Source organism: Rattus norvegicus, chromosome X, assembly GCF_021556685.1.
Source record: "Rattus norvegicus strain SHRSP/BbbUtx chromosome X, alternate assembly SHRSP_T2T, whole genome shotgun sequence".
In the NCBI taxonomy this organism is placed as follows: Eukaryota; Metazoa; Chordata; class Mammalia; order Rodentia; family Muridae; genus Rattus; species Rattus norvegicus.
The window spans coordinates 154,691,971-154,702,575 of NC_141554.1; the positions used below are offsets into that span (position 1 = coordinate 154,691,971).

At 34.4% G+C, this 10,605-nt stretch overlaps 1 protein-coding gene across 1 annotated transcript; it reads left to right on the forward strand.

The window, feature by feature from the left end:
- The first annotated feature begins 258 nt into the window (after positions 1–258).
- On the forward strand, positions 259–9,790 carry Ell2l1 (elongation factor for RNA polymerase II 2 like 1). Its single transcript, XM_087601252.1, has 2 exons — positions 259–366; positions 7,614–9,790. Exons 1-2 carry the CDS (start codon positions 359–361, stop codon positions 9,508–9,510), a joined length of 1,905 nt encoding a protein of 634 aa, XP_087457378.1. The 5' UTR covers positions 259–358; the 3' UTR covers positions 9,511–9,790.
- The last annotated feature ends 815 nt before the right edge of the window (positions 9,791–10,605 follow it).

The window sequence follows — 10,605 nt, forward strand, 5'->3', positions numbered from 1 at the left end:
CTTCAGTTCTAGGAAATCTGACTATATTCCAGCCTCAAAGGGTACCAGGTATGCAAGTAGTGTATAGACATACATAGAGGCAAAGCACCTACACACGTAAAATAAAACAGCAATAAAAACACTGATTGATAGGGCTGTAGGAAAGTTGTATTCTTAAGGAAACTGAAGTTTTACCTTAAGATGGAGAATGTTACTTTAAGATAGAGAACTTTGGAGATTAGTGATTGTGGTGTCAGAGTTCTAGAAGCATGGATATGTTGTTAGTTACAGAGCAAAGAACTTTAAGAGCAGTGTGAAGGCACACCACAGAAAATATAGTGCTCCAGAAAGCTCATAACCTAGATGGTGACAAAGATCAATGGACAGGTAAGAAAAATGTAGACCTATTTCTAAATTTAGTTAGATATCAAGGGTGTTGAAAATTAACAACAGTTGTTTGAACTTGTGTTTGTGAAGTTCTTTCTTTGACTCTGAAAACAGAACATGTGCTATATAATGGATACAAGTGATAACTAGACACCTGCTACAAATGTCTCCTCCTTTCACACATAAAATTGCTCAATGTTTGGGTATCAGTGGTCTTGTTAGTTTACACAGGGTGTCTATAATGATCAAAGCTATGTTTTGAGATACTGTCAAACTGGAAGCTAGTGTTATACAAATGTTGGTACATGTTTCATAGTACATAAGTTGGATTGATGAACAAAGTTTTGTCATTCTCACTGCTCCAGAACACAATGAGTCCTTATAAATTATATTAGTGTTCTTATAAAGGGAGCTCCAAATAGATCCTTATGCACTTTTTGATATCCTAGCACAAACTATCTAGATACAGCCTGTGAATCAGAAAGAAGGTTCTCGTCAGACACAAAATGGTATCTAGATAAAACTTTCATGTGATACTGGAAATTATTTAAGGTCCTTTAAACATGTGCACAGGGACATTTTTTATGTTTTTCTTTTTCACTCTCACAATCCCTTTGGAGATACACATTTAATGTATTAGTAACAATGTGACAAAGTAGACATCTTCAATAATGACAAATTTTTATATATTTTAAAAATATATTTTGTTCCCTGTGCCCTGGACTACTTGCTGCCTGACCTGACCTGCACTTGGGGGTTGGAGGTGAGTTGGCACAGAGTCAACTTCCAGGAACAGGTGAGAAATCCTCTCTCTGAGCACTGCTGCAAACTCCTTTAATACCCTCTATCTGTGTGCCCTTGGCCCCAATAAAGCATCTCTTCTAAACCAGTTCCCAATTGGCTAGCATTTTCTGCACCAGGATTCCTTTGTCTCTTGGGCAGTCCTCAACTAGGTCCTCATGCAGGAGATGCTTTTGCAGCTACACGACCCCCAGAATTTCCATAGAGGTGGCTCCACCATTCCTGCAACAACATTTTTGCCACCAGATTAATGAGGAGTTTGTTAGAAATATGTTCAATAATTTGAATAATTAGCATTAAGATCTGTGCAAATAAGTCAATTCTTCACAACTCAAAATTTTGTTATATAATTCTTGTCATTTTTTGCCTTTTTATAATTTGGTAGCAAGTTTCGATGGTTGATGAAATGAAACTTGAGTATTCACTATATGAAAAACAATTTTATATAGCAAGATATATATTTTACATAATTACAGCACCCTTTGAAATATAAAGTCCTTTGTTGTCATATAATATAATTTTATATTTAACTTACGATATATACAGAATATACCCACATTATAAAGGAAAATTTTAATGTGATATCTTTGCTAAAATGTTTATAAGTTGAATTTAGTAAGCCTTCTCTAATAATCTACCATGTATCCATTGATGATAATAGTTTTGTTTATCCTCTAGTAAGTTCTGGCACTTTGCACATTGTCATCTATTTGGACTGTCTCCTAATTCCTCATTTTGTTAATTATTGCTGGGTTATGTTCTATTATTAGGTAAAAAAGCTCTCCACTCTCATTATCATTTGCAAATTCTTTTAGTTCTCAGAACAGTTTTGGTAGACTGAAATAAAGTCCTTGTGGAGATTTTTATTAAAATTATACTAAAGATATGTGGTAATTTTGAACTGAGATACATATATTGTTCATTTTCTTCTTGGAGGTCTGGAATTGTCCATATTCAAGTTTTTTATTTATATAAAATTTTATATTTTGTCACAAAATGACTCTCTTCCAATCTTGTTTTATTTTATTTTTCCAGAAGACATCTTGTTTTTTTCTGGAAATAAGTGGGATATGTTTTTAATATCTAAAAGATTTTAGACATAAGTACAGGAAATACAACTCATTTCTGTATATATTCACTAAGGATCTTCATCAAGTATGAAATAATATTTATGTATGTATGAAGTCATGATATTTCTGAGTGTACCTCTGCATTGCGCTGGTTTTATTTTACCTCTGCATCAGGCATTTCATTCCTTTATTTATAGAAGTGTATTGTGAAGTTATGGGAGCTTGGAAAAGATCAAGGAGGAATGAAGCATTTCTCTGACACTAATAAACTCATATACTTGTTAATATGCTACTACTACATCTTTGGCTTAAGAAATGCATAAAGTACTACTAGTCATTCTCTTGACATTTAAAAATTACCATTCATATGCACCTATTGATTAAAAAGTACACATTAGGGACAAAAAGTCAAGGGTCAATAAAATTGAACATAAATTAGGTTTTATGATTCTAAAGGTTATAGACTAGTAGAACTACAAAAATGTAAATGATAATGATATAACATGTGCTATATTTAATAAAAATTTTACAATATTCTCTGAGATAATAATGAAGGAAATAATTCTTTTTGATGAGAGATAGATTTTACAAATGAACTTAACTTTGAGCTAGATTTCTAATATTGAACAGAAATTTAGCAGAGTAAGCTTATGAAGAGTAAGACTTAATAGGGAATATAATTGACATTAATTTGTTAAAGAATTGCCTTCTTATATCTTTGAGGGATAACTCTAGATTCTAGAGTCAAAGCAATGTAAAAAAATGACAAAACCCAATCCCTTATTAAATTCATATCCTGGTCAAATTAACTTACATGAAACAAATAAGCAAATGTAATCTGATTCCAGATACTCTATATAAGACAATGAAAAGAGAATTCCATAGTGAGTGTGAGTGTTAGGACACTATCTTAGAGTAGAATGGTTGCATGAACAGTCTAAATAAAGATGAGGAATAATGCAAGAAAGAATAATGGAAAAGAGCAATAGAGAGAAAAAACAATATCAAGTAAAAGACTGATAGAAGAAAAAGTAAGCAAAACAGTTCCCCTTATTAGTGATGTATGGAGAATTAAGAATTAAAAATAAGCACCTCTAAATTCTTTTTTATCTATTACTAATAATATAAATTATATGGCCTCAAGTAAGCTCCGTTGATAGGCTAAGTTTTATTTTATTTTATTTTTTTATTTGCTGGTTTAATTTTTCATTTATTATTGGATATTTTTTATTTACATTTCAAATGTTATTCCCTTCTTCTTTAAGGGAGTTCCCCCTCACCAAATACCACCCCTTCCCACTTTGCCACACTGACATTCCCCTACACTGGGGATTCCAGCCTTGGTAGGAACATGGGCTCCTCCTCCCACTGGTGCCCAACAAGGACATCCTCTGCTACATATGCAGCAGATAGAGCCATGGATCTGTTCATGTGTAGACCTTGTGCAGTTGTTTAGTCCCTGGAAGCTCTGGTTGGTTGACATTGTTGTTCTTATGGGGTTGCAAGACCCTACAGGTCCTTCAAGCCTTTCTCTAATTCCTCCAACAGAGACCCCATTCTCAGTTCAAAGGTTGGCTGTGAGCATTTGCATCTGTATTTGTCATGCTCTGGCAGAGACTCTCAGGAGACAGCTATATCAGGCTACTGTCAACATGTACTTCTTGGCATCAGCAATATTGTCTGGGTTTGGTGGCTGTATGTAAATGGGCTGGTTCACCAGGTGGAGCAGGCTCTGAATGGCCATTCCTTCAGTCTCTGCTCCAAACTTTGTCTTCATATCTCCTCCTATGAATATTTTTGTTCTGCTTTTAAGAAGGACTGAAGCATCTGCAATTTGGTTGTCCTTCTTGAGCTACATGTGGTCTGTGAATTGTATCTTGGGTAATTAGAATTTTTGATTAATATCTAATTATCAGTAAGTGCATTGCATGTGTGTTTTATTGTGATTGGGTTACCTCTCTCAGGATGATATTTTCTAGATCCATCCATTTGCCTATGAAATTCATAAAGTCATTTTTAATAGCTGAGTCGTAATGCGTTGTGTAGTTGTACTATATTTTCTGTATCCATTCCTTTAACATGGAGATTAGTTTTCACTTTCCTGGGTTTTATCTTATTCCAAATAAATTTTCAAATTGCTTTTTCTGACTCTATGAGGAACTGAGTTGGAATTTTGGTGGGGATTGCATTGAATCTGTAGATAACTTTTGGCAAAATGGACATTTTTACTGTATTGATCTTGTCAATCCATGTGCATGGGAGGTCTTTTCATGTACTGAGATCTTCAATTTCTTTCTTCAGAGACTTAAAGTTCTTGTCATACAGATCTTTCACTTTCTTGGTTACATCAAGGTGTTTTATGTTATTCGTGACTATTATGAAGGGTATCATTTCCCTAATTTTTTTCTCAGCCTGTTTATCCTTTGACTACTGATTTATTTGAGTTAATTTTATACCCAGACACTTTACTGAACTTGTTAACTGGGCTTTTGGGATCACTTAAGTATACTATCATATCATCTGAAAATAGTGATATTTTGACTTCTTCCTTTCCAATTTATATCCCTTTCACCTCCCTTTGTTGTTTGATTGCTCTGGCTAGGACTTCAAGTATTATATTGAATAAGTAAGGAGAGAGTGGGCTGCCTTGTTTAGTCCCTGATTTTACTGGGATTGCTTCAAGTTTCTCTCCATTTAGTTTAATGTCTTGTGATTTGCTCTATGTTTCTTTTAGTATGTTTAAGTATGGACTTTGTATTTCTCATCTTTCCAGGACTTTTATCATGTAAGTGTGTTGAATTTTGTCAAATGCTTTCTCAGCATCTAATGAAATGTCATGTGGTTTTTTTGCTTTGCATTTGTTTTCATAGTGGATTACACTAATAGAGTTCCATATATGGAGCCATCCCTGCATCCATGGATGAAGCCTACTTGCTCATAATGGGCGATCATTTCGATGTGATCTTGGATTCAGTTTGTGATCATTTTATTGAGTATTTCTGCATTGATATTCATAAGGGGAATTAGTCTGAAGTCCTTTCTTTGTTGGGTCTTCGTGTGGTTTAGGTATAAGCATAATTGTGGCTTCACAGAAGGAATTGGTTATTGTTCTTTCTGTTCTACTTTGTGGAATATTTTGGACTGTATTGATATCAGGTTTTTTATGAGCGTCTGATAGAATTTCACACTAAACATATCTGGTCCTGGGCTCTTTTGGTTGGGTGACTTTTAACAATTGCTTCTATTTCTTTAGCAGTTATGGAGTGGTTTAGATGGTTTATTTTTTCCTGATTTAACTTTGGTACCTGGTATTTGTCTAGAAAATTGTCCATTTCATTCAGATTTTCCAGTTTTGTTGAAAATAGGCTTATGTAGTAGGATCTGATGGTTTTTTCAATTTCCTCAGATTCTGTTGTTTTGTTTCCCATTTCACTTCTGATTTTGTTAATTTGGATATACTCTCTGTTCACTCTGTTTAGTCTGGCTAAGGGTTTATCTATCTTGTTGATTTTCTCAATGAACCAGCTCATGGTTTTGTTTTGACTGGTTGATTTCAGCCCTGAGTTTGATTATTTCCTGCCTTCTACTCCTCTTGGGTATATTTGCTTCTTTTTGTTGTAGAACTTTAAGGTGTGCTATCAAGCTGCTTATGTATGCTCTCTCCAGTTTCATTTTGGAGTTAGTCAGAGCTATGACTTTTCCTCTTAGCACTGCTTTCATTGTGTCCCATAAATTTGGGTATGCTGTGCCTTAATTTTCATTAAATTCTAAGGAGTCTTTAATTTCTTTCATTATTTCTTCTTTGACCAAGTTATCATTGAGTAGAGTTTTGTTCAACTTCCATGTATATGTGGGCATTCTGTTGTTATTGTTGGTATGGAAGACCAGCTTTAGTCCATGGTGATCTGATAGGATGCATGGGATTATTTCATCCTTTTTGTATCTGTTGAGGCCATTTTTGTGACCGATTATATGGTCAATTTTAGAGCAGGTACCATGAGGTGCTGAGAAGGTATATTCTTTTGCTTTAGGATAAAATATTCTATAAATATCCGTTAAATGCATTTGGCTCATAATTTCTATTAGTTCTTCTATGTCTCTGTTTACTTTCTGTTTCAATGATTTCTTTGATGAGAATGGGGTGTTGAAATCTCTTACTATTATTGTGTGAGGTAAAATGTGTGCTTTGAGATTTAGTAAGGTTTCTTTTATGAATGCAGGTGACCTTGAATTTGGAGCATAGATATTTGGAATGAGAGTTCATCTTGTTAGATTTTTACTTTTCTGAGTATGAAGTGTCCTTCCTTATCTTTTTTGACAACTGTTGGTTGACAGTTGATCTTATTCAAGATTAGAAATGCTACTCCAGCTTGTTTCTTTGTACCATTTGGTTGGCAAGTTGTTTTCCAGACTTTTCCTCTGAGATAGTGTCTGTCTTTGTCTCTGAGATGTATTTCTTGTATGCAGCAAAATGCTGGGTCCCCTTATGTATCCAGTCTGTTAGTCTTTTTGTTGGGGAATTGAGTCCATTGATGTTTAGATATATTAAGGAATAGTGACTGTTGTTTCCTGTTATTTTTGTTGTTAGCAGTGGAATTGTTTGTGTGTCTCTCTTCTTTTGTGTTTTTTGCAAGGAGATACTTTATTGATTTTTCTAGGGTAGTTTCTTTCCTTGTGTTGGAGTTTTACTCTTTATTATCCTTTGTAGGGCTGGCTATGTGGAAAGATATTGTTTAAATTTGGTTTTGTCATGGAATATCTTGGTTTCTCCATATATTAATTTAGAGTTTTGCTGGATATTGTAGCCTGGGCTAGCATTTGTGTTCTCTTAGTGTCTACATGACATCTGCCCAGGATCTTCATGCTTTCCTAGTCTCTGGTGATAATTCTGGTGTAATTCTGATAGGTCTGCCTTTATATGTTACTTGACTTTTTCCCCTTGCTGCTTCAATTCCACAAATACTCAAAGTATTTCTTGCAGAAGAGACTAAGTGTAGCATAAACTTGATTTAATCATGTCACAGAGAAACCTTTTCCTATAATTTGTAGATCCTCTGGATTCCACTATCAACCACTTTTACTTGAGTTTCTGAGGAAGAGATACTTTTTACGTATAGAATGAGGAAGTAACACATAATTTTCAGTTTAAGGCAAAAGATTCTCCTGAAGAAAAGCTATAAAGATGAAAGGTAAATCAAAGACTTTTTTTTACAAACAAATTTACCTTCTTCAAATTTTCCTCAGGCAACTATTTCTCTTATTTGTTCAACTGCAATAAAAATCTTTTATAAGTATATTGTTATAAACAAAAGTATTATTTCATATATGCTAAGGGAATTAAAATAATTTTTTTCTTTCAAACTTTAATCTTTACAGATATGACTATGTGGCTGCCTTTGGAGGAAAAGGAACAGGAAAAATCATGCACCCAGAAGGACAGATGCCTGTGACGGAGGCCGACAACATAGACCCAGGGCTAGTCAATGTCAGTAGGCTGCCTATGGGGATTTCAAGGTCAATCTTCCAGGCAAGTCCTCTGTACCAGAGCAATAAGCATCCATCCCCTTCTCAAGTTTCTCAGTTTCAAGGATTTCAACAGCTTAACAAAATCACACCAACCCATTCATCTACAGACATAAAAGCCTTTAACTTTCAATTATCTAGTATGAGTAATGATAGCCAACAAGAGAAAATTGGAAACCCCCAACCAAATATCTCAAACTCTCGCCCACCATTCAATTGCCTGCAATCAATTCAAGACAAAACGACAGTAAGTAGATCTGGGATGTCTGTTCAGATGACTCCAGAGAGAATGACAGAAGCAGAAGAGAAATCCAGCAACACATGGAAGAACATTAGAAAATCATATGTACAGAAAAAAGTATCAGCTCAAAAAGTGCCTCATTTTGTTCCTGATCAAGCACCTGAGAGGAAAAAAACAAGCCCCCTCAATCCTGCATATGCCATCCGAAAGTCACGTATGATTAATGGTATCCATATGCGGTCATTTAGGGATAGGGTGATTCACCTACTGGCACTGAAAGACTACAAGAAATCAGAACTTCTTGTTCAATTGCAAAAAGATGGTATCAAAATAAATGACTCCAATTTTCTTGGAAAAATTCTGCTGCAGGTGGCTAATCTGAATGCCACTACTTTGTCGTATACTTTAAAGGACAGTATCTTCAAAGAGGTCCAGAGAGATTGGCCTGGTTATAATAAGGAAGACAAGCAGTCACTGGATTTGGTACTTTCCAGAAAACTGCATCCATTTCACAATGCTACCGAGGTCACCCATAGCAAAGAAACATCTGTAATTTCTAAAACAGATGATACATCATCCTCAAAGGATCATTTTCTTCATTTATCTGATATTGATACTTTAATTAAAAACAAAGGAGGACTCTGTTCCCCTAAATCTGCTGTGCAGTTAGCATCAAACGGCTATGTAAGCAGTGAGAAGTCTATGATTCTGCCATGCTCTGCAGCTCCTACCAAATATGTTACTTTACCACTGCCTAACTCTCACCTGCCAATTTCGAATTCACCACTGCTCATCAAATCCAATAGTAATATTTCCTGTGCTCCAGAAAGATCTGAGAGTCAATACACATGTGACAGCATCCACCATGATGGCAGCACAATTGAAAGAGAGATGAATAAATGCACATCTTCAGAAACCTCATCCTGTGCTTCTGTTCAAAAAAAGCATTCAATGCCGAATGAAATGCAACATTTTATGCCCGAGAAGTTCAAATGTGCATTTGCAAAGCGCAAAACAACCATCCCAAATTACATTACCAGCATGAAGGAAATACCGAAGATTGATTTTAACAAACAAGACGAAATTATGGAGTCAAATTCCAACAAAGAAGTTAAAAAAGCTTTTGCTGATTCTGGAAAGTTTGTTACTACATGTGGGACTCCAGAGTATTTGTCTAATTATTCCATAATAGTTTCCTCTGACCAACGTCAGTATTATGAGGATGAATTCCGGGCAGATTACAGTGAATATCAGGCCATGTATGATAAGATACAGATTTCATGTACACCAATCATTGACCTAGATTCAGAAAGGAAGGGATTTTCCCCAGGATCAAAAGAATACCAAGATATTACTAAAAAAATCTCAATAGAATATCAGAAAATGCGACAACTTAATCCTAAATTTTGTGAAGAAAAAAATAAATGTGTGTTTCTTTACAACAAGCTGATTCACATTAAAAAATTAATAAATGATTTTGACAATCAAAAAGTAAAATCAACACAATAATAGAGGGTTTAGACAAGAATAAATATTGTTTACTGAAATTACAAATAACTTGCTCCAAGTTTCTAAAGGTATGGCATTTGCCATTTTTGTTAAATCCTTGGAACAGTATGTAATTTGTCTTTATATTCGTTTTGTGCTTCCCTACAATATTGAAGTTGCATTATATGGTTCTTAAACCACCAATATTTGTGTGTCTGCTACATATCCCATAATATTGTGAACCCAATGTCTATGAAATAAAGTTCTACACATATGAAAATAAAATGAGCAAGTTGAAATACTTTTGGATAATTAGTCTTTTTTCTGGACAGTCTTAAACTTCAAATAGAGGTTTGGGTATTATTCATAGTACTTCTTTATATTCTGTGAGAACATGAGTTACATAGTCAAACACCTAAAGATTTTGAACTATGGAGGCTATCTTAGTGTTACTATTGCCAAGAAGAAATATTTTGGTAAACACAACTTGGGAGAGGAAAGAGCTCAATTGGTTTACACTTCCATGAAACTGTCCTACTTTCTTTAAAAAAAATACTTATTCTTTTAGGGGTGTATCTTCCAACACTGAATCCTGTCATAGGATGAACAATATCAACAATGATGTAATAGATGAAAATAAGCCAAAGTATACATGATTGCCCTTTTATGTCTAAAATAAAATAATTAAAAATTTAGAATTTTATGTTTAGTAAACATTCTCTAACACATAAAAGCATATTTCTCTTATTGTTCTTTCTGTAATAGTTAATAAGTGAAAACAATTCTCATTTTTACTTGTACTTCTTTTAACCACAGCTTATTAGAGCATCCCTTTAAACTTCACCTGAATAATAAATGTACTTTCTTCTAAAAGTGTTTTTGGAGAGTGTATCATTTATTTTAGGTTTGAAAAAAAAGTAAAAAAAAAAAAAAAAAAAAAAAGAGGAGCTTCTACCCAGCCCTTAAGTCATTGTATTACAGGACATAATTTGTTTGTTTTCTTTTTATTTATTCTCTCACAGAACAGATCCAGATTGTAGACTATTCTTCACCCACTCCTCTCAATCCCCCACACCCACACACCCCATCCTCTTCCCTCTATTGCTGTTTGCTGTT